The sequence below is a fragment of the Lissotriton vulgaris genome, chromosome 7 (genome assembly GCF_964263255.1).
Source record: "Lissotriton vulgaris chromosome 7, aLisVul1.2, whole genome shotgun sequence".
NCBI classification, from domain to species: Eukaryota; Metazoa; Chordata; class Amphibia; order Caudata; family Salamandridae; genus Lissotriton; species Lissotriton vulgaris.
In genome coordinates, this window is record NC_141695.1 from 1,195,225,409 (window position 1) to 1,195,250,625 (window position 25,217).

Sequence of the window (25,217 nt, forward strand, 5' to 3'; positions counted from 1 at the left end):
CGACACTAAATCAGTAGGTTTAGCGCGGTTGCTCCTCTTTGCTACGCCAGAGAACCGCGCACTCCCTTTTCCGCCCACAGCCTCCAGCCAATACCAGTCGCTATTCATTCCAGTGTGTCGGGAAAGGCGGAGAATGGAGCTCACTGCACTAGCATCAACGGCAACGAGGATGAAAACAAAAGAAAGACTATAAACAGTTGGCTATTGGTAAATGCGCTCCATGCCTTGATTGTCCTTTTTTTGTTTCGATGCCCCGTTCGACTCAAATGTGATTTATATGTCAGTGTCACGAAGGGAAGTAGTTCCACGGCTGTGCGATGACATAGACCCCACCTTAGGCTGTTGCGCACGCGCTTTATCCCGTTCAGAGTAAGTTTAATGTTGTGATAAGGGTACGCGCATGCGCGTATGTGCCCTGCCGTTGGGGCTCGCGCGTGCGCACTTTACACCGAGGTGTCAGAGTGTGGAGGAGGAAGGAAGGGCCGAGCCGGGTCTGGAGCCGATGGTAGCCCGACAAGGAGGAGGGAAGAAGACTTCACGAGCTGGAGGCCCGGCACAACGGCAGTTCGGGAACAAGAAAGGTCGCGGGTAGGGACACCGCGTCCTGGGGCAATAGGATAGGAGGGCTTCGAACCCTTTAGCCAGTTACTGTGGTAACGATGAACGGGGTGGAAAAGGTATCAGATGGGGAATAAGCCCCTAACAACTCTCGGGGGAACGGAGCTCTTTACACACCACGAACACAGCATACTGTATGCAGGGTGTAACTTAATTAGATTCCCCCCGCAAGCGTCCACAGAGTAGAGAATATATCCTGGCACACGCTCAGCCCTATGCCTTGTGTGAGGCATAATAACGACCTATACACTACCATTGAGGAGAGAAAGAAAACTCGTAGGCACACTCAGCTCTAAGTCTACGGGTGGGTGAAAAGAGGACAGTTTTTTCCTGAAATAAAATCGCCAGTCTAGTCCTGTCGTTAGTCATTGTTAGATCATCTTTTGTACACTACCACCCCACAGGGAGGGGGCAGAGAAACCACAAGCATGAGCAGCAGACACTTAATGTAGAAGGCTTTGGGTGCCCCTTTACATATGAATTGGTTAGGAGGGGGCCAGGGGACAACTAATTATTCCACAAGAATAAGGTTACACTGGTCCCTAGGTAGTGTGACAGTGCATTCAAATGTATGGAGGCCCCCCTGTTGTAGGCCTAAAGTGGGGGGACACTTTAAAGGGGCTCGGAGAGAAGGAGCCCCTCCTTCCTCAGTATGGAAGCACCTCTGTCACAGCCTCCGCAGCCAGGGGTCACTAGCCCACCTCTCCGACCTAAGCCCATTCCGCCTCCTCGCAATCCATCTTTCCGACGCGGATCCCAGGATGGCAGAGTACGGCCGGATGGGACAAGGAGTCCCAGCAGTGGTAGCAACCCTACCAGTCCCCCTACCAGCCCCCCTACCAGCCCGCAACGAGAGCCTACCATAGTCCTACAGCAGCGGCATGAGGTGCGAGGGAATGGAGCAGGTCCAGCTACAAGTCCCCAGAGGACACTAGACTCCAGCAGGACCTATGTTGGCCCTCAACAGCCTGCCGAGACCAAGGGCAGTGAGGGTAGCCTAGTCATCAGCACTCCACAGATATTGCCAGATGCTCAACAAAAATGGGCTTTAGAGGGTTCCAAAAAAAGCATGCGAGGGGTTGAGACCAGAGTGGGTGATGATCAGCCAAATGCTGCACCTTCCATCAGCCAGCAGTTGTCATCTCCAGTCTCAAGCTTGCAAGGACCTTTCTTCGCCCCCAGTCCACAGGGGAGGCCTGAAACAAATGTAAACAACTCCACTCTTCAGGAGACACCCCTGCAGAGAGTTCCATTTGATAGACCAGTCTGGAAAAATGAAATGAGCACAAGTTTTAGCAGTGGTCCTTTGCCTGTCCAATCTGGTACTAGTGCTAACTATGCTACAAGCCCACAGCAGATACTTGAACGCAGCAGGCAAGGTCCCACCAGCCCGCGATGGGTGTTGCCTGGTAACAGGGAGCCCGATGTTGTCAGCATGCAACCTCCTTTGAGGACAAGGCGGAGTCCCACCACAAGCCCGCAGAGGGCACCACAGATAGTGAGTGATGTCTCTAGCTCACATGGGGCTCTTGAAGCAAGATTGGCAAGCACCCCAATTCCAAACAGGGAGCACGAGACATTGGCTGACACCACTGGGCCTCAGGAAGTTCCAGGAACCAAGCTAATAACTGATGTCACCAGCCGACCAGGGACCCAGGTCGTTTCTCCAAAGCGTGTGTACTCCTATAGCGTTATACTTACAGGCACTTCCAGTACTCCGCCTGGCAGTGGGACACCAACAGGTAGTGGTAGCCCGTCTCATGTAAAGTTGGAGACTGCGACAAGCCCAGTTCTTCCTGCAACATTTTTGGCCAGCCCACTGTTTTATTCCCATGAACTGCCTACTAATGTAGTTACCACCACCTCTGTGAGTAGCACCACCTCCCCAAGTGGGCCTGAGACCCGGCCCTCTGCAGAACCAGTCTTCGAGGCCCGGGCTCTCGTGAGCCCTGCCAGCCCCCAGCGGATTCTGACGTCTAAGCCACCTCTGCCAGGAATGTCTGGGCCACGTGCCGGGAGCAGCGCTGGCCACTTGGGCCCTATGTCTTCAGCTTCCTCATCGTTGCAGTACATTGCCCCAAAGTCCAGCCTGTACTCTGGCCTAAGCCCAGTGCAAGAGCAGCCTCATAACAATACAGACTCTGTCCCCCATGGTGGACCTAGCTCCGAACCTGTGGCACAGTCTGGATCCGTTTTGGTGCCAGAGGCAAGCCTTGCCTCTTCCCCGCGCCGAGATGCTGGGTCCCTTTCCAGCCTGGACCCCGGTCTCCCATCTTATCGTAGCCAGCAGCCTGCCCCGGACTCCATGAGCTACTTGGACTCTGTCAGCATGATGTCGGGCACTGTTGAATCCCTCAGCCTTATGGACGATGCAAGCTCCTTGGGTTCTGACTCGGAGATCAACGGCATGAGCTATCGCCGGACGGACAAGTATGGCTTTCTGGGTGGCAGCCAATTCTCCGCTGGCACGTGAGTATTGCTTTGGAAATTGAACTGTTTTTAGTGATAATCTTGCTTTAAATTGATGCCATCTTGTGTGACACAGACAGTCATGTCTTTTGAGTCTGCAGAATTTTGCACTCTAGGCTAGTAGCTTTGATTTTCTCATTACAAGTAGGCTTCCAGGTTCTCCCTGCTAACCACTGTTAAGACCAGGAGCATGCTTAAGCATGTTGCACACAGTGTGGAGCCTTCTGGGTGCTATGATTTTGTAAGTACGTGAAGCCCCCTGAAAAAGTCAACCAGGAATTCTGATTCCTACCAGAGATTGTTCTTTGGATTGAATGTCGTTATCTGCCAAATAATTGATAGTGTGTGTGGTCACTTTACACTAACACATATCACTAGATGTCTCACATTGGTATCATGCTTATCTACAATTATTTGCTGTCAGGGATTGTCACCCTTTAAGTTTTAGTTATCCTTATATGTATTCAGTATTGCCTTGAGTTATAGAAGATGTCCTGTCAAACACCTTTTTTCAGTGTTTGGTCCCTAATCGTGTAAAATGGAGAGGAGTGGAGCAAAACCATACCCGTTGGATGTCATATATTGGAGGTTAGAAGGCCAGGTTGGGAAGGCAGCTCTGTTTTATATAGCTATTCAGGTGAACACTTGTTTGGATAATTTGTGTACGGCCTACACCACAAGCAATATGAGTACAAGCAAATCTCCTGGAATCAGAGGTGGCAGCAAGCTGCTAGTGACGTTTATCAAACAGTAATGTCTTGGTGCTCCAGAATCGATCACAGGGGTTTAATGTTACTGTGGCTAAGCATTTGTTGTTAAATTAGTGGCTTATAAGGTATGCTCATTAAAAACGTATGCTTAAGAGATAATTTTTCAGTGGCCAGTCTTTTGGTTACACAAGCTTGATGTCTATTTGGCTGTGAATACTAATGTGCATCACAAAAAGGTAGAGGTTACTGCTTACCACCATATGTGGATACTAATGTGGCACTTGCAAAGCTCATTGGAAGCATTTTAACTTAAAACAATTGGGTGCAAATCTGGAAGAGGCGCCTTATGGACACAATCCAAATCTTTGGAAGATTGGTGTGGTTCTAAATGCAATATGCAAAAGGGATTGCTTCTCTTGGGGTCAGTAGTGCATGGATTCCTGCTAGCACTTTAGGACTCTCAGTTGTTGGTGCAGCCTTGTAAATTAGCATAATGCCCCGTGCCTGATCAGTGACCAGTCTGCTTGATGTTTTTTCAGCTGCCAAGCATCAGCTATACTTAACTCTAGGGCATGAGCCCAAACAGGAATTGGTGGTTGCAAGGAAGCAAATGGAATACTTGAGTGTGTTGGTTATTATAAAGTCATTGCCTGTTTGAAGTAGTGTTGACGTTGAGCACAAACATCATTGTCGCACACAGGTTATCACTTATCCTGGTCCTTCTGGAACTCATGAAGGCATTGTTGGTGATATTCATTCCCATGCCAGTGCATACTCTTGTGAACCCCGATTTTCTTCCAGCTCATAAAACTAAAACTTGTGCATGGTGATTTCATTATAACTCGAGTTGTGTACTAAGGTTGCATTACTTCGGGATGTGAAGGAGTGGACCCTAGTGGAAGAAATACATATAAAACTAAATAGGAAATACGATAAGCTTCAGGCAGACCTCACTGAATGGTGAGAACTTTGCAACTCTGCCCCAAACCCTGATGAACCGTAGAGTGAACAGAATGATAAGGAGCTCAGTGAGAGTGGAACGGATGCAGATGAGAATAAAAGGGGAGAGTAGTGCGAGTGTGCAGGTTTGATGAATGCGCCCCCGCCCCCATTGCTTACTGATGAATACAGTGATGCCTTTTCATTATCCCTCATTGTCACTTGTAATATTGCACCTAACAAAATGGTGGACTTGGAATCTTACGTGTTGTGCATACGATGCCTGCGTACCAATGTCTGCTGCAATGTTTGTTGTAAAAAACATCCCCAAAAAAGTTGTTTTAAAAAAAAAGTTGCATTACTTCTCTTGCTGCAGCAGATTGGGCCTTTAAAAGTTGTACAGATTGCTGAGGTGGTGTCTGAGCAGTTTTATAAAGCTCCTCTTGGGTTCATCGATGTCCAGGGCAGAATTTAGTTGCATTATGACACTTTAGGCCAATTTCTGGAACTTTACAAGCAAGTGAGCAACATTCAAGGATAAACACGTGTTTTCAGTACTTGTCAGTATTGGACAGCCTCTCCGTGGGCCTATGGTTAGAACATTGACGGCAGACCTTAACCAGAATGGTCTGGTATATGAAAGAACCCATGGGTTGCGGAACAAACAAGTAAAGGGTCCATCCCTTTAGAAAAGGAAAATAAGTGAAAGGCTTGAGGAGTCTGATGGCCTTTATTTTTAACTAGCAGCCCGCCCCAGCGTTGCCTGGGGCAGAAGGGGGCTTGGGGCAGCATTTCAGGCTTGCGTGCACTCCCGCCCTTGCCCCCGCCCGCCACGACATTGTCTGTGTCCCGGACAATGTCGTGGCGTGCTGGGGCCGGGGCGGGAATGCACGCAAGCCTGAGATGCTGCTCCCAGACCCTGAGCCTTACCGCAGTTGTTCCGGCCCAATCTCCCACACCGGCTCCCTCCCTTCCCGTGTCCCAGAGCCTTACATGAGCCGCCACTCCTCCTTGAGCTCCTCACTTCACCGCCGCTCCTCCTCGCAAGCCTGAAATGCTGCCACCAGACCCTGAGCCTTACCGCAGTTGTTCCGGGCCAACCTCCCGCACCGGCTCCCTCCCGTCCCGTGTCCCAGAGCCTTTATCTGAGCCGCCGCTCCTCCCCGAGCTCCTCACTTCACCGCCGCTCCTCCTCGTCATCACGTACGTTGCAGCCAGCGCTACGTCATGGCTGTCAGCGTCGCGGCTGGCGCTACTTTAAGGGCACTACTTTTTTTTAAAGTTATATTTTTAAATTTACGTTTTTTTAAATTTTCTATAGCCTATGTCCATCTGCCCACCCAGTGGATTACAATAATGTATTGGGTGTGTGGCTTGGCACTGTGGTTCCCTAGTTTACCTTGCCAAAAGGTTTGTGTTCTCTCTTTATAATAGTAGTATAGATAGGCATGCCGACTAGACTAGGCTGGTAGGCTCTCCCTGCATTGAACTGACAGGCTGGGTTGGCCTGGGGTGCCACAGGCTAAATTAATTAGACTGGTCGTAGAAGGACCACGATGGAAATTGACCAAGTCAATTTGGTAATTTTTATTTGTAGAAAATGTATAAACTAGAGGTATCTGCTTGTAGACAATGACCAGAATAATTATACTTTTAAAATGTGTTTATGGGCGTGACCATTTAGGTTTCTTGGTGGGATTTAGCTACATAGAATTGACAACCTAGGTTGGCATTGTAGGTTTTATCTCTTAGGGAATGGGCTGACTAGATGGGCTTGGGTTTTGTTTTATTTGTAGGGAGCTGTGATAGGCTTGGTGGACTTTGACTGTAGGGAATAAATGAATTATAGAAATCTGGGTTCGCTATGTTTAGGGAATAGACAGATAAACTGGGATAGAACACAGAGGTCTTGCAATGGTCGCTGATGCACACATATCAGTGGTGTCCATTGGCAGTACTACCCAAGCCATAGTATTCCCAAACTCCTTTACTCCGAAGCAGCCCTGTCAAGTTACCAAGGTCCTTGTGCGATGTGCTGCTCAATTCCTGTTTTTTTTATTATGAAACTTTCAGTCTTGTTTGTTCCATAATAAAATAGAACTACAATTCCCAGAATGTAAAGACATTGAAATCTGACTTGGAGCAGCTCATCACGCATGGACCTTGGAATAGCATGGACCTGGACAGCTTAGCAGCTGTGCTTATGCACTGGTATTCACCATTTGAGCTTTGTAGTAAGGTGTAAGCATCATGAAATGTTTCCTAGCGACCCGTGCTCAGCAGTTCGGGGGTTGTTCCCACATAGTCACCGCCATTCACAAACCCTTGCTCTCTGTAGTCTGCCAGCCACGAAGCACGTCTTATACGTGTGCCACGCGCATCTTTTGGAATACCTCGCTAGTGGTGCATTAAATAGCCATCAATCTGTCTGCCATTGGCACACCAAGTCCCAGAGCATAGACACTCAGTGCAGTCGAGATGCCTATGCCTGGCCCTCTTTGACTGCTGTGTGCGCGGCCTCACACTCCTGGCCCTCATGTCTCTGGTTTTATCATCACGGAGGTACAGGCAATATGTTCAACTGCGTTACTACCAGAGCTAGATCCTGGCCTTACGTCTTCCATGCCAATGCATACGAATAGTCCCTCTTTGCCCTTACCATGCTCAGCCTAAAGTAACATACCTCCATCCTCATGTCGCTCCCAACCAGGGGCGACAGGCCCGTATCCTGAGCTATCGTTCTCGGTGCCTCTGCCGCACACCGCCCAATCTACAGGCTCCCTGTGCCCCTTGCATGCCTACCCTGAGGCGCAGCCACTCAAGCATGTCCCTGAAACCACAGGCTTTCTGTACTCTCCATTCTCGTCCCATGGACATATGCCCATGCTATACCCAGCACTTTTTCAAAAGCCGAATGCAACCGGGCCACTCCCAAAGCGCCCTGTCCGCACCCTGTCCTTCACCAGCCCCTGCTCACGGGTCCCTAGTGCCAGTGCTAGCCTAGCGCCTGAGCACGGAGCGCCGCCGCCGCCACAACACAAGCGCTCCTTTGTGCGGCAAGTGTCGGCCGAGCGCCTGGCCCCACCTCGCTCTGTTTCCAGCGGCCTCACGTGTGGGATCTCTTCGAGGCAGTGGGCAGCACATGCACATATTCCAAGACCGCCTTTCTCCGGAATGTCCGGGAAGCTTCCGCCTTCCGTCGGTCTGAAAGTAAGATTCAGGAAGGCTGCTGGGCCCGAGAGCAGTAAATGACAAGATATCTGCTTTAACCTTGGCTGGCGCCGCGTTCGTCTCCTCAGCCATGGCCCATCAGAGCGCCTAGCCTGCATACCTTCCACCTCTCTGGGACGGTGATGTTCAGGGGCCATAGAGCGTGAACGTATTCTTCGAACCATGTACCCGGAGTCCAGAGTGAGTGGAGCACGCGCCATTCTCATTGAGATTGAGACTTGGCTCTGGAGGCGAGGCGGCCCGTTAACGCTGGAAGATGGCAGCTAGAGCGATGCTATTAATGGTTCTTTAAGGGAAGCTGAAGTGTGAGTGTGAAGAACTAACAGTGGAACGAATGTATTGCAAACCTACAAGTCGAAGTGATGTAGAGTTGTATTCCGCGCCTGTCTTTGCCGAGGACCGATTCAAAGCGCTGGCACTGAGCCTTGTGGTGAAAATGAAATTTGAGTCCAGGAAAATGTTTGGGCTGCGCATGTTGCGACCCTACCTTTGCTAATGATCACAGTTTTACTGCTTGATAAAGATAAGCGGTGCATTTGTATTGCTTTGCCAAGTGTGATCAGAGCCTAAACCTTTCCACAAGGATACTTTGGCTGTGAAGGCCAGGGTAACTTGCCCTGTAACAGCTCACCTCGAAGTCCTATCCGGACTTTGGCCCAGTGTAAAGAAGCTGGCTGCTGGTACCAGTGTAGAGCCCTGTATAGAGTTTATTTATTTGGGGTGTGTTTTAGAACGATGGCGTCGCGATTTCTGACGTTTAAAATCACTGTTGTTTAATAAACAGTTGGAGTTTAGGTTGACCGTTATTGATCCTTGGTTACTGAGCTCCAGAACTTCAGTGAAATGGGGATGTCTACAATCCGACCTGTTAGAGGGCACAAATCGTGTTCATGTCCTTTTTTTTTTTTTTTTTTACTGCGCATACCAATCGCGACTGTGAAAGACTGGGCTGAAATTGTGCATTAGAGAAGGAGGAAGAAACTGTCCGATCTCAAGTATCTTAGGCCTGGTTCCTTTGTCTTTGCTTCTATGAAGTTTTTGGTTGGTATAAAGTCCAAAGTTTGTTCCCGCGCCCAAGCCTGCCTTGAGAATTTAAAAGAAACGCAGCCTACAGTTCTCAGGCTCCAAGGAATCAACACCATCTACTCCTTTCTCCATGAAGCCCACAAATGCTGAGGTGCTGTGGGAAGATCGCATGATGGGCCTAGAATAGACATCGGTTAGGTGCGTAAAGCCTCAGTCTAAGGTCTCTGAATTCCAAGTCCTAAGCCTGGGTTTTTACCCCTGCTTGCTTTCAGTCTGTTGGTTGGATTTTGGTTATTGTAGAAATCCAAAGTCCGCTCCCCTTCCCACCCACTCTTCCAGAACTCGTGGCTGGTCTTGATATTTACGTTTGTCATCCTTAGTCACTTTCCCAGCAAAGAACTCCTCGCATATTGAACATTTCTTTTTGGATCCTGTAGAAAAGAAGAGCAGCTGTTTTTGTTAAGTAGTACTGGCCAGATTTTAAAAAAAAACGGGGAGTCCGGAAAAAAGCCTGTTTTCATAATCTATTGTGATCATGGGAGTAGCCCTAATTATAGTGCTTTGAACTGTGTATAGGAAGGTCTTGGAATATTTCTAGCTAGGCTTCACAGAGAGTCTCTTGTTTCATTCTACGCGTTCTTTATAGATTCCTGTTTTTCATTTTGCCATATGTTTTCGTACTTTTGACTAACGTGTCTCTTCTTAGGGCGGTGTGTCAATGAGTCATAGCTTTCTTTCCCTTGTTTTTACCTCTGTTTAGATTTGTTTTATCCATTTAAGTACATCTGCCAGCAGTGTGACATTTCTGTAATATCTGCTTATAAGTTGTGAGGCCTGCGCCTGGATGTTACATTACAAGTTCCTGGCCTGCCTGGATCTTGGATTTCCTTCATCTAGATCTTGAATTGCCTTGTCCTGGAACCAGAATTGCCTTTGCGTGGATGTCTGATGATCTCAGAGTGAACCCAAATTATCTGCCTTTCTACTGTCCATTTATTTGCATTGTTTGTCACTTAGCAGACATAAACTGTCTTTTGCTAAACATGTTAATAGTTAACAAAAGTATTTAATTAATGGCAGATCTATTAATTGACTCTCCCAGTCTCGCTTGTTAGCTGGGTCACAGGCGATTCATCTCTGCGTAAAGTAGGCCCCGTTTCTTCTGCCCATTGCTTTAGCCACTTGAGAGCAGAGAAGTTCCCTGTATCGTGGTTGCCATTGGGTCTGAGGAAATTTGGTACTTGAATGGTCCCACATGGGCTGAACCTGTCATATGGTTAGCCCCATAATCGATTTTGTGTATGGCTAAGGTGTGCCTCTAGTTGAGTATACAATGACACCATATTCATTTGGCAACATCATGTAAGTTAAATGTAGGCCTATGGTGACTTTGCTCCTGTTAGTCGGCCTTAAATTGTTGAGAACTGTGCAGAAAATGCTTACATTTAAAATGTCTGGCATGTAAGCAAACCTGTGGGAATTAATGGCATGGATGCTAGGACCTAATTTGTACCTTGAAGCGAAGTCTTTTTTTTGTTTACAGAGTTTTATATAGCGCAAACTTGACCCAAATCGGGTATCAGAGCTCTTTACACAGCACCAGTTGCATTACATGAGGACACATTCATTTTTGGTAGGCACGTGGGGATTAAGTGATATGCCCAGAATCACAGGATGTGCAGCGTCTTTGTAGGGACTCGAACCCAGTTCCCCAGATTCAAGATCGACTGCCCTAGCCGTTAGGCCAACCCCTCTCCCCTTTGGTTGATGAATGGCTTTTGACTGGCTTGTGTTCATATTGTGGAAAGTCAAAGACTGTTACCCACAGTTGTCACAACAAATAACATGATGTTGTTACAGTGGCATTTGAAATGTTTCTAGTTATCTTGTTACCAATGCACATTCCTGTACCAATGTTCATTTGATACTTTATTCGATATTGTCATATCATAAAAGTACAGACATTCATTAAAAAAAAACATTGGAGCTAAAAATGTACATTTCATATTAAAAATTGCAAAAATGCTATATACATTTAAAACATAATTACATGACAATACTAAAGTACGGCGGTATTTAAAAACATTATGAGTTAATGACCATGTCCAAAGGGTCTAAGCTTTAGTAGCATTAGACATCCTCGTGCGAATGAGCCAAGCACTTGATAAATATTTTGCCACACCACAAACAATACAGAGGGAAGACGTGTTAGTTGTAATGATGAGGAGGGCAACCCGGAAGTCTCTAACCCCCAGCTCCCTGCAAACCGGTCTCAGCCATCTATGTCTTGCCCTCTTATAAGCTTTACAGCCAAACAGAAAGTGTGGAAGGGATTCTATTTTGCAAGGACAACAAGGTCATGCACAGTTTGGGGCCTTGAGCCTTTCCAACCTTTGGTGAAATTGTTGAGTGGTAATGTCCCGTACCTCATCTTTAAAAAGATCACTCTGTCTCTAGGTATTCTGATGAGGTCTAGAAACGGTTCCAACTTCCTAATTGGCTTGTGTTCTAAAAACTGCGAGGTTAAAGAGCCCCAGCTCGGATTCCTCTGTTCTTCTGCCTCCACCCACTCCCAATACATTTTCTTTATTACTTGCTTTGGGGGTGGGGACTGGGTGGTCCAGGATTCAACCAGACCCAACTTCAAAACCATCTGTTTAAGTTTGTTTACCCAATGTATTTTACTCCCGGTGTTCAAAGCAATCCGTTCGTCCATCACCAGGGCATAGTTTGCTAGCTCTGGGGTCCTCCTTAGGCGCACCCAGAACAGCAACCGGCGCAGATGGACTACATCTGAGATAGAGCGTTTGCCCAAATCTAAATACAGTGGTTTCAGCGGGGTTGAGGTCGGTAAGGCAACTAACTCCCTTATAAATTTATTCTCCGCTCTGAGCAAGTCTTGGACATTTTCACCACCCCATAGTTCTGCTTCATATGTCGCAGAAGGCAGTGCCCTTCCTTCATACACAGCAAGAGCCGGGGCAATGGGTCTACTAACTGACAATCGCTGGCTCCTTAAGATGGCACCCGAAACTCTCTTGAGGTTTAGCAACATTTTGGCTATATGGGAATCCCACCTAATTTTACTATTGATCCTGATTCCCAGATAGTCAAATTCCTCGACCACCTCGAGAGGGGATCCATTAAGAGAAATCTGAAGTTTCCTTCCCTTTTTTTGGGGGGGGGGGGGAGGCTGTAACACCATCAGCTTTGCTTTAGTCGTGTTGATGGTGAGTCCACGTTCATGGCAAAACAGGCTGAATTTATCCAATAATTTTTGCAGGCCCGTTGGGGTTTTGGCCAGCAGCAGGGTATCGTCCGCGAAGAGGAGGGTGGGTGTTTTCTCCCTGGCCAGGACCGGGGCATCGGCATTGTCCTCCCTCAAATGGTCCACAACCCCATTAACAAAGGGGGAGAACAGTGTCGGGCCATCACACAGCCCTGTCGTACACCCCTGTTCACGGACACCCTCCCTGTTAGCTGCCCCTGGCTCTCCCACCTAATCCTAGCGTAACTATCCACGTGGAGCTTAACTATCAGTTCCAGAAGGTATCGTGGGAACCCCATGTCCTGTAAGACCCTCCAGAGTTTTTCATGGGGTACCAATTCAAACAAACTTTTAAGGTCTGCAAAGGTCAGGTAGAGTTTCCCCTTCATAACGATTACTATTTTCCAATAGATTGCACAAAACCTGAAGACCTGATCCATTGTGCCCACATTTTTGCGAAATCCGGCCTGGAAGTGGGAGAGTATATTCCCCTCCTCTAGCCATCTATCTATTCTGTTCACAATCACCCTACCAACCACTTTCTGCATAGCATCGACTAATCTGCCTGTAGTTGGCGGGGTCCTCCCTGTCACCTTTCTTGTGAATTGTGACCACTTCTGCTCCCTTCCAAGATTCAGGAACAGGGTGACCACCAAGGATTAAGTTAATCAAGGGGGCAATGAGGTTAGACCACAACTTGGGTTCATATATATACAAGTCACCCGGTATCCCATCCGGGCCAGCCGCTTTTGCAGGGGTTATATTCCTTATAGCTGCAACTACTTCCTGGGCTGTGAAGGGCTCAGTGGATATAGTCCCATTGTTGCAGGGGTTAGTTTGTCCTCAGCAAGATGGAACCGCCTCTTCCTCACAACAATACAGTTTGGTAAAGTGTGTGTGCCATTGTGAATAATAGTTTTTCTTACAATACTTTTGTTCAGTGGAGCATTTTTGCTAAATTCATAACCTTTACAAGGATTATCCCTCCCGCATCGGGTAATTAACTTAAAGAAGTTAGCAAGACAGAATGAAGATTTTATGTTCATATAATACTACTTCACTGTAATGAGATGTTGCTTCGATTCAAAGCTTTCTGTGTTAAGAAAGGTACATGAGAAGGTTTTGAATACTAGGCTGACATCCATACTTGGAAACCTAAATGTCTACCACTATCTTCAGTTTGTGGCGGTAAGGTATGTAAATACAAAGAGAAGCACCTGGGAACAGTCATTTTTACCGGGATTTAGCTACTTGATTTGGCATGACGACAAAATATCTACCAGTGAAACATTTGTTTACACATCAATAGGAACAAAGATGTCTATTGGAGTGATGAAGGCCAAGACGTTAATTAACTAAAATGTTTTATGCAGTCACAAGGGAGCAATAGTTCTCAGATTGCTAGGGTTTCGCTGCGAGCCATAGAGGAATTATGTGAGCGTTCTGTGCACATACCTGTATCTTTGTGCTACACTCAAGCCCTACCATGCAGCGGTTCAGTTGTTCCTCAGCCGGAGAGTTGACTTTGGACCCTTATAAGTTGCCCTTTTTTCAGCTGTCAATCTTGCAGCCAGTACAAGGACGTGCGGCTATATAACTGCAGTCCCTTAAGAGCTTCAGTGTTTACCAGTCCATACCCTGATAGTGTTCACGGCTTGTCGCACTTTAATAAACCATTCTCCTAAAGAAAACTGCCTATTAACACTTTCCCATCTTGGAGAGTCCCCTAGTACTGGGAAGCTGAGCTCTGCCCGTGTTCCCAAAAATTAAAATTTAGAACCAAACAGGCTTCTTCAGAAGAGCAGTGCCTCCGATCTGAAACTGGCATCCTTAAGCTGTGATGCCTGCTTTCTCTGTTGTCATGGCACAGAAAGTTAAAAACCTTCATCTTCCTCAGTTTTCTAAATATAGAACACATTTGTTACTCTTTCTTGTTTTCTTGAGGTGGTGTAGTTTACTGATATAAATTGTATTAAAAGTTAACTGTTCCTTCTGAGTTCTGTTCAAATCCCATCATTCCTACCTGGTTCCCCATCCTGCCCTACTCTCCCTTCCCACTGCCCCCATACCTGTCTACCAGAAGTCTTTTTGTAAATGCTTTTCATAGTTACTCTGTGACGTTCTCTAATGTTCCCCAGGGTAGAATAACTGTACATACAACATGCAAATTGATAAATTGACCTGGAGAATAAAACTGACTGGGCATGTGTAATAGGGACTATTAATGTATGTTGCAGTTGTACATAGTGAGCTAGACCTGATGGGCGTTGGATCGCTTAGCATAAGAACAGTTACAATATTAAAGCACTTTTTACATGTTTCTGCAGATATTGCAGACAGGTTTCAAGTTTAAATCAAGCTGAATTTATTCCTTTCAGGTACTTCGTATATAAGTTTCCATGTCGTCTCTTCTGATTTTTTTGGGTGGACGGACCACTTCTTCAGGGTTGAAAATTTAGGCCAATAACACATTGTAAGATGCTGTTTAGAGTTAAATGTGCCGGTGTCTTAATTTCTTTATTGAACCAAACTGGTCAGATATATGAGCTTGTCTCGGGAAAGTTTGTTTATAACCGAGGACGATGCAAAACAAGCGATACACCAGACAACTTATGCTGCTGTGTCCTTCATGAAGTTAGTCATTCATTCCATCTGACGCTGATAAGGGGATGGTTTACACTTAGACAGACACAGAAGGACAAGCTGGGGGAAAAAATAACATCATTGTGTTTTTTTCCAGCAGGATTTCTACATCCTGTATTGCTGAGAGCAGCATTCTTTACTGCAGCTGCCTTAAGGTTGCTTATAGAAAAGAAAAGTAGGATACGAACTAGACCCCAAACACTTTTAAGAGCAATGTAGTAGTGAGAAAAAATGTTCTTCGCAAATATGTGCCGAAATTCTGGCTCTCCAAAGCAGCGTGCAATAGAATGTCTGAATCCATGTGATAAATCATACTTTTATGCCCTCTCTGTGGGGGACTTATACCCATGTGTCCGTATTTCTTGATGAATTATTTCTACCACAAATTAGGTATATTGGATTGTTGGCACTGTGATAACATTGTCACATGCAACAGTAGTGAGCATGATTGGTGAATGAAACAATACAATTACATTACATTTAGGCAATTACTGATTTTGTGGGCAAAATAATATCAGGTGCGCTTGTAAGCAAGACCCATAGCTGTGGAGTGGTGCCTAGGGTATTTTGAAACTGAACACATTGGCCTTCAGTTCTGTCTTGAAAGTGAGAAGGAATAGTAAACTAAACAAATCTTTGGGGAAGGTGTTCCAGTGGAAGACTGGTATTAATTTGGTGTGTCCGAGCTTTGAATGTGTTCTGCAGCTATATAATTTATATTTTTTGTTCGAAGTGCTCAACATACGGGTTGTAGCAAGATGGGTGTTGGGTTGGGAATGTCCCTTGCTTGGTTTATTGGCATGTTCCCGTAACCTGAGTGCCCAATCTGATATCTTGAGCTTTTCTTTTGGTAATGCTAATTCTAGTGGTAATCTTAGCATGTCTGTAGAGGCCTAGATTGGTCCCTGACTATGAGACGTCCTGGACTTACCCTGTGTGCACCAAGCATTCCCTCACTGTTGATAGTGCCCTACTGTTCTTGTCTTGGGGTTTATAGCATAGAGTTGTGGTGGCAGCACAATGTGGTTAAGAGAATTAATAGGCCGACCAAACCTTTATATCGTGTGTTCCTTTAGTGAGGCCTCAAAAACACAAATTGAAGTGAGAAATGCTTCCAATACATCTAACAACTGGTAATTGCTTGGGGTAGCATTCCAACTCCTCGTCCTTTTCATGCCACCTCAGTTTGGACCAAGCTATATAAAACAAAGTCTTGACTCTGCTCCACTAGCAGCAGTCCTGCCTGAACTGCCAGGCCCTCTGTGAACCACTTGGGTAGGGCGTTCCACTCCTATGTACTTGCCCATACCCTTGGTCTAACATGCTGTGTGCATATGGTAAGTGTGTTTGTGTGCAGCACATGAATGATATGTATTGTAATTATATAACGCTTACTACCCCTGACGAGGCATCGAAACGCCAGTGAGTGAGCCAAAGTAATAGGATTTATTTGGCTATTCCTGGCTTAGCCTAACACAAGATGGATGGGGCGGCTCTGTTCCCAAATAGTGGAAGTGTATCGTTTATATTCCTGCAGCTGGAGGGAGGAGACCCAGACACTGGAGTGAAGGGAGTGGAGTAAAGTCAGGACTGCCTTAGATGCCAAATGAGACCTTTTGGTCAGCAAGGAGTTCATAACTAGTCTACCTTAGCACTGTCGTTGTTCAGAAGGAGTAAGGGGCAGGCCTCAGGCTGGGTTGCTAAAGGTGAGGAAGTCACTAGGCACAGCCTGCCCTTTTGTCTTTCTCTGATTTTCTTCTCCAGTTGGGCGAATGACAGCCAGTTGCAGAAACCTGCACTTCTTTGTGCATCTGTGGGTTCTACAGGAGACGACATCCCTAATGCTACCAGCTGTGAGAAGCTTCACCCTACACAAAGATTTTGTATGGAGAACAGATTGGAAAGGACACTTGAAAGAAGAAGCAGCTCAAACCTGTTCTGTAGTTTGAATCATGGATCCACATTTCCTGTCTGGAAGTTGTGTATAAAAGTGGACCCAGCCACACCACCTGACTTATTTTTTCCAGTTCTAAGTTATCTATGACGAGGAAAGGGTGCGCTCCACAGAGTACTCGGAGGACTGCTTTGCAATCAAAGCTGAAGTCTTCCTGACCGCCAGTTTCAGAGAGGTGAGGATACATCACCTGAAGCCTGCATTTCCTTCTGGATGAGCTCTGTGATTCTGATTTAAATATTAGAGGTGTAGGATAGAAAGAAGAGCAAGATCATTTGCTGAGAAGTGATGAGCTAAACTGAACAGGGAGAGGACAGCAAGTGAGTTATTGAAGGGGAAAAAATTAAAAGATCCAGCACTATACATTGGGGAAGCCCACGGGGTGGGGCAGTATTGAGAGAATCTGAGGAGCACTGGGAGCTGGAGATGGGATATAGGGATCAAAAGAGCACTATGCCAGTTATTACCAGGGAGGCAAAAGTAGTTAGTTACCTTAGTGGAGTGGGCATCAGTTTCACATTATCCTCAGCTGCATGGAGATCATATAATAGTGATATAAAGTAATGTAGGAATAAAAGTGAAGGGATGGTTGGTGGGGAGAAAGCTGGAAACTTGTAGAAAAGTTGTGTAAGTAGAGTGGAATTGGTGGAATGCAGATTGTGGGGGTTGAATTTTATGTGGTAAGTTGATAATTAGGAGTTCCAGTGCAATGAAAAAATGGAATTGAGACACTGAGTAGTGTTTAGAAGGAGAGGTTGGGCAGGCCTATAGATTCTTGAGCATTTGAGTTAAGTTCAACATAATTGAAGCATTGTTGCTAGGCCCAAAAAATGATAGCTTGGTTGAGACATGCTAGCTCACTGTAGGACAGTAAACGGACTGTTTTGAGAGAATCAAAGGGATTAAGAGAAATGGAAAAGATCAAAGGTATAGGATTGAATTCAGCAGAGCAGGCGAAAGGGAGGGTGTTTATGGCGTGAGCAGGTGAATGGGGGACCGAGCGCCAGAAGACTATTGGTGATATTACTTCTAAGGAGGGTGATTTTGAGGTAAATAGGAAGTAAAGTCACTAGTTGATAATTAAGATGTTGCAGTGAGAAAACACGAGGAATTGGTGTTCGGGATGCACTTTGGTTTGTTAGTAGTTGGGCTAGGAATATCAGTAGGACAATGATGGCCTCTTTTGATGTTTTGAGGAGTTCAAGTGTGTAGTCCTGCCTCCACTTGAAATGGTGTTTTTGTCCGGGCCCTGAAGGTAGAACGCTGTGTTAATGTACCAATGTTCAGGGGCTTGGAGCAGGAGCCTGATAGTGCAGGGGGGATATGGACAGTTTATGCTAACAAAAGTCCATAATTGGTGGCATTGTAGGTGGAGTTGAGAATAGAAGTAAGGTCCTGGGGGAGATTGAGTCATTGGGAGTTTTGTCAGCCATGCAGAGTCTCTTTTCGTGGTTTTGGGCAGTGGGGAGTGTGTGTTGTCATTCAGCATTAGAAGGAAGAGGTTTGATTAAGGGAGGGCATTGGGACAGTGAGTCGTAGGTAAAAATGAAATGCCAGGATTGCTAAGAGTGTATGTGCCAGAGAATTGTCAGGCTCCTTCCCTACTTGAAAGAAATTCACTAAGACACCTTTTCAAAATGAATCCGGCACCTGATCACCCGTAAGGCGATGATTAAAAAGCATAGATGTGGGCCCCTTTAACGCTACTACAAATGTTTTATAAAACTGTGAACCAAATCCATCTTTGTTTACTTGGCTTTACCATTAGGGTGCTGTCCTATAGTCTCTTCCACCTCCATCTCTGATATAGGATTTAATAAACGGTAAACCGCCTCTTCCATCAGATCAGATAATTTTAGACTTTTCAGAAAGTAATCAATCTGCTGCTCCGGACCCTTTTTTCCTCTACCATATCAGTACACTACCACGGTCTGTGGGTTCCTCATTCTGGTAACCATATTACGATTAGCCCTCTCTTTTGCCCTCTAGGCTAAAAATCGACCGACCTATAAATTCCCTCCTCTCATAGACTTGTTGCTGAAATGTCTGATTATTGACCAATGCCTTTTGTATAACAAGGAACAGCACATTTCAAAACTACTTCCAGACGATCCTTTAAGCCACTAGGAGAGTGCGAGATATCAGCAATCGGAAAAGAGGGAGGCCCCAAGAAATATAAATCCGAGAGGCAGTGTCAAACCTTTTTGAATAAGTAGACTTAATTCTTCCCTTATTTACCCTCCACATTTCCCCCACCCCTAAACGAAGATCAGTATCTTTCATTGTCTTTTCGGTGTGCCTCTTACTGTGCATCCTACTAGGGTTAGAGGAATCCAGGCTTTAATCTAGTACAAAATTAAAATCACCCCCCCACCGATAACCCGCCCCCCTCCTCTGCAGTTGGCCTAATTCCCACCCCAGTTTCCTTGAAGGGTTCGGATTATCCAATACCAGACCATAGAAAGAGGCTAAATTAACCTTGCAAGTATCAATCTGTGCTGGGAGTATTGCCCAGTGCACCTCCCCATCTGTAATAAGTGGTTGGTACCTCATTAGCAACTCCCTTTTTTTTCTTTTTTAACCAAAATTGCTTCTTTACGTTTGGGTATGATTAGCTGAAGAGAGTAACTATCCCAGGGCCTCAGAAACATTATCTTTTTAGACTCACTTCCTCTTATCCAATGAGTATCCTGCAAAATAATTACATTGGGCTTAAATTGCTTCGCCAGGCAAAAATTGCCTCCTTCATTCTAATATTAAGACTGGTAACTTGAGGCTAATCACTGTCATGCCCACCATCCTAAGAATCTGGAATACACCACCATAATCTGACACCTAGCCCAAACTTGGCAGAGTTTTCTACCTCAAGCTTCATTAGAAGCACATACTTGTCAATTTTCTCATGTTTGATACACCCAACTCCTCCCTTGCCAACCCCCCTCTCCCCCCCCCCACCTCCCAAGACCACCCAAAACCCCTGAAGTACCTAGGCCAGAAAGCTAAATCTTCCATTTCCCTCCTTATAGTTGGTGTGCGGGATAGGCACCTGGGGTGGCTTTGGCATCTGAATCTCTTTTTATACTAAAAATTCCCCTACTAACTAGCCTGGACCTCTCTCCAGCTGAGAGATACATTTTCTTGCCTCTTGCATTTGGGGAAAAAACCTGGAATCTCCCAGCCCATAAACTTTCAACCTGGCTGTTTGAATCACATGAGCTTGAACCCCTTTGGCTTTAAGAGCATTGATCATCTGTTTAAATTCCCACCATAAACGTGAAGTTTCAAAGGACACATCAGGGAAGATTTGCAAAGAAAAATCCTTTTCTACATTTATGGATTTACATTGAATTGCTTTTTTCGGGAGGACTTTTTGACCCAAATATGAAAGTCTTGAAAATGTACCAATATTGTGTGAGGTTTTCTCCCATTTCCTTGGCACCACTTCCAAAGATACTCTGAGTCCGGGCTATAGATAAATCTGATCTATCATCCCTCTCAGAGTCCAGTGGGAAGCAAGTTAGGATGTCAATTGAAAATTTGATGGAACAAGGGGTACGTATTGCTCTGAATCGAACTGTGTTGGAATGGGGAGGATTGTAGTAGAAATTCCTCCCCATGTTCCAGCTCCTCTTAAACGAAGTTCAAGAGATCAAAGCGACACAAACTGCTATGGCTAGTAAACTGGAAGAAAAGTTGGAAGTAATAGAGAGTAAAATCATGGACTTGAATGCTCATCAATCTGAGGTGGAGCAGAAAGTGCCCAATTTAGAGGATGCACTCATCAATCGGACACATATGGCTTGTCTAACACCCGAAACCCTATCAGAACAATACCCCAGGCTCCGGCTATGCGAAATGAGATGAGGAACATGAGTGAGTTAGAGGACTCGTAAAAATCGATTGCGCATGTCAAACCTGCGCCTGGTTGGAATTCTGGGGAGATGGGAACGAGACTTTGAAATGGAAGAGCCGGTTTCTAATTAGATTTCTTTCCATGTGTTGAAAGTACCTTTATCAGATTTAACCACTATCGGTTGAGGGACAGACTGTGTCCTAGAGTGAGGTCTAGATGGTTAGGAGCAGAAAGTGTCTTTGCTCGCTGCTCAGGGTACGGCAAGGAAACTGAGAATCAGAATCTGACATGGGAACAACCATTGTAAGAAAGTGGCTCTGCATATACTGGACCAAAGTAAGGTACAGCGTGCACAGAGTCCACAGTCCCCAGAGGTTTGGCAGAGGCTAAAGTTAGATATAACCTTACTCTCTAAAGTGGTAGCTTGGTCGAGCAGTAAGGCAGTATTGGGAGGACAGTGTAAAGCATTTGTTGTACACACTCAGTCTGCAAATGGTCTCACACACTCAAGAACTGAATTCTAGGCCAATTGTTTTGTATATAAAAATATATAGTTACTTTATTTTAGAACCACAGTTGGTATGGTAAATGCTTTCTCAGAATGAAATGTTGCAATTGAATACTTTCAAATAGCTGTTGACTTTTATGTAAATGTAAATGTAAATGTGTTTCGATTTATATAGCGCACTTTAACCCAGGGGCCTCAAGGCGCTTGCTTAGGGAACCCGTCCTGGTATTCCCCTGTGAGATACCCCGGCTGGGTATCCACAAGGTGAAAGCCAGGCATCCCGCCGCGAGGGGCCGTAGTGGAGATTAAGCAAGCTATTGCCCAGAGTCGCAGAGTGTGACCTCGTGAGTCGAGTAGGCACCAGAGCAAGAATTGTCGACTCCGTGGAATTTTTAAGCCCGAGACCTGCCGAGGCAGGGAATCGAACCCTGGTCCACAGCCGATCTCAGCTTCTGGGTCTGCCGCCTCTAACCACTGAGCCACGCTTCTCCAATTCTCCAATCCATTTTAAATGCAATAGTTACAGTTGTTACAATATGCAACACAAGTTAAACACAAAGTAACATTGAGCTCAATGGGAGTTTTTAAGTAAATTGAATACAATTACTTTACATGGGTTTTTCGTACTCAGAGCTGGATCCTGGATTCAGCCCTGGTGCATTTCCTGTAAACTGTTGAAATAAATCGTTTTTGTTATATAGGCGATCTTTAAGGAATATTTGTAAGTTTGAAAAATCGACACAAAAGAATTTCTGGTAAAAACCAGACAATGGGTTCCTATGGAGGAAAATTGGGTTAACAGTAAATCACGGTTATAATTACTGTTCAGGTTCAGTGCTGTGCTCAAAGATACAGCACTGGGATCTCTCCTGATTACAGGTGAGTAATTTCGTTTTTGATGTTCTGACGATTTTTTAGGAATATTTCCAAGTTGTGAAAATCGACACTAAGACAAATTTCCAAGTGAAACCAACCAATGTTTCCCTATGGAGAAAATCAAGTTATCTGTCTTTGGGTAAGTACTCAACTGGTAGAGTTAAGGTTCTGGGGGTAGACTCGGGGTCTCCCAGGGTCAGGTAAGTACAGTTGTTAGACCCTCAGTGGCACAGGGGCAGCCGAGTGCAGAGTGAGTAGGCCCAATGTTTTCCTTTGGAGGATAAGGGGCATTTGGTTGGTGGCTGCTAGCAGGCAGGCCACGCGGCTGTGGGAGCGGAGCTCCTGGTCACTTACCCAGGGCAAGTGGGGAAGGAGAGTAGGGTAGTTTCTGCACTTCCAGCGGCACTTGGGCGGCTGGGTGCAGGGTGCTTTTGGGCCTTCGTTCTCCCAATGTTATTCAATGGGAAAGCTGGAAGTTGAACAAAGGCTGCAGGCTCGGGATGGAGATTCTTCAGGTGCGAACACCACTTTGAGAGGAAAGTTGGGATCTTGGAGGATAGGTAGACACCCAGGAGTTGGGCACAGGGGGCCGTGGGGCACCGGGTGCAGGGGTGTCTTTTGATGTTGGGAAATCTTACCCTCCACTTGTCCCGGTTGGAAGGGTCCCTTGTTGTGAGGCTGCAGGCGTCGTCAGGAGCGTCAAGAAGGGTCATTGGGCACTGGATTCGTGGTCCCAATTGCCGGGGGGACGTCCTCGTGGTCTTTGTTCACTCAGGCACAGGCCGGGCTCGTCGGGTGCAGAGTGTGCTGGATTCGCGATTCCTGGCTGGCACCAGGGGTGCTGCTTGTTTGAGCAGAACCACTGCTTTTGATTTTGCTGTCCACAGGAGACGCCGGGGTTTAGCAGGAGCAGGTTCAAGGATCAACAGGCCGGTAGGGCTGGGGCCAAGTCAGTTGGCGTCGTCCTCTTGTTAGCAGCTGCACGGCAGGTCTTATTCTTTTTGTTCTTCTTTCTTGTTTCGGAATTGGGATCTGAGCAAGGACGGTTTAGGGTGCCCCTAAATACTAAATTTAGGGGCGTTACAGGTAGGGTAAGGGCAGGGACCAATGGGTCCCTGTCCTGGGGTAAGTACACCCCCTATCCTGCTTCTCTCCTGTGGAATGGGGGCAGGAGCCTATGTCTGATTGGGCAGGGCTACCCATCCTCAAGATGGCGGGAGCCCGGAGTTGTGCTTCACCTCGCCTCTCCGACCTGAGGGGTGGGGTTGGCAGAGGCTGGCACACCCCCTTTCCTCACTTAGGGTTTTCCGCCTGTCTTCCCGCCAGAGTGGGGGTCAGAACAGATGGGGGCCAGTTGCTGAGTACAGCAAGTGGCCTGGAGAAGCTCACAAAGGCGGCATGCCTTTGAAGCTCCCCCTGCCCCTCCTGGGGCAGGAGACCTAGCATCTCGTCCCAGGGTGTGCATTGTTGCAGGCCCAGGAGAGCAGGTGGCTCTCTACCCAGGGGTCCAGCAACATATCTGCTTTGTGGCATCCTAGGCAGCCTCTCAGTCAGGACACTGGTAGTTGGTTAGGTTTCAGGGGGCATCTCTAAGATGCCCTCTGTAGTGCATTTTACACTAAATCCCACACTGGCATCAGTGTGGGTTTAATATGCTGAGAGGTTTGATACCAAACTTCAGTCTTCAGTGAAGCCATTGTGGTGCTGTGGAGTTTGTAATGACAACCTCGCAGCACCATATATTCTTAATGGCTTCACTGCACTTACAGTGCCCAGGAATGGCTCAGGGTACTGTAGGGACACGGGGCTACTGCACCTGTGCCCACACCACGGCATAGTGCACCCAGCTAGAGGGGTGACTGAGGTATGCCAGGGCAGTGTGTTTGTGGGCATGGCACACATGGATGTGTGCCATGTCGACTCTGTTTAGTTCTGCACCAAAGAGTATAAGTAAACAAAGTGGAATCCACTCAAGGTGGTGATCCCTAAAGTGATGGGGAAACACACAGTGTTGTTTAACAACATTTAAACAACACTGTGTGTTTCCCCATCACTTTAGGGATCACCACCTTGAGTGGATTCCACTTTGTTTACTTATACGCATAGGGAGACTGAATCCACTGACTCTCTCTCTCCCCCCTTCTGTTACATTTAGTTCTGCACCAAGACACTCAGCCTGCAAAGGCAGTGTGTGTGTGTGTGTGTGTGTGTCAGGGTACAGGGCCTCTAAGGGTGGCACAGTACGTGCTCCAGCCCTTAGGGGCCTTCTCTGGTCACAGTGCCCTGGGTACCTAGGGTACCATTTACCAGGAGCTTACCTGTGGCCAGAGATGCCAATTGGGTTTAGGCTTTAGAACAGTTTTTAGGGAAGGAACACAGGCCCTGGTTACCTGATTGTCAGGGACACAGGGCACACCAAGGAAAAGTGCATCAGTTACCAGGCAAAAAGTGTGTGTGGGGAGGGGGGGTTACTGCAACAGAAACACACTTTCCTACAGCCATCTACTGCATTGGAATATGGAGTTCATGTCAAAGCAGCTGAGGCACATTTCATTGGGATGTGGCCTGTCCACTCACTGCATGCACTGAGGCACAGTTCACCAAGGTGCTCACTTCTCTGCAAGGCTAGGGTTCACCTGGAGGCGATAGTGTGGCATGATGCAATGGAGGCAAGCACTGAGTGCACATAGGTTGTATACCTTCAGACATACATGGTCCGAGCTAACACACGGCCTACTCCCTTATATTATAGAGATATGATTGGGTAGCAGTGAGGACTCTCAGTACCTTTATCATCCCTGTCTTCGATAGCCATGTCTCTGAGACTAATATAAATATAGTGCCCCAGCATGTCTACCGGGATGTCATCATGAGCAGATGTCAGTTTACTATAAACCCTCAGATGGCAAGTAATTTAAAAAGTATTACTAGTAAACGCAATTAGAGAGTTCTGAGAAGTTTATTCATGTTTAGCTTCATAGATTTGTCGGTGAAGTTCTCTGTTTCACTTTGCTAGTTATTATAAACTAGTAATAGTGTACAAGAAAAAATACTTCCGAAAGTGGGTGTTATTGTGATAGGTACATTTCACCTAGTGTTTTTTGGTAAAATACACTTTTACA

The 25,217-nt window shown here is 46.3% G+C and overlaps 1 protein-coding gene across 1 annotated transcript in view; it reads left to right on the forward strand.

The window, feature by feature from the left end:
* The first annotated feature begins 438 nt into the window (after nucleotides 1–438).
* The window catches only part of TBC1D10B (TBC1 domain family member 10B), a 401,631-nt gene continuing 376,852 nt past the window's right edge, over nucleotides 439–25,217 (forward strand). The window contains exon 1 of the mRNA XM_086931687.1: nucleotides 439–3,087. Coding sequence (XP_086787813.1) covers nucleotides 1,271–3,087 — 1,817 coding nt within the window. The 5' untranslated portion in view covers nucleotides 439–1,270. The remainder of the gene's footprint in view (nucleotides 3,088–25,217) is intronic.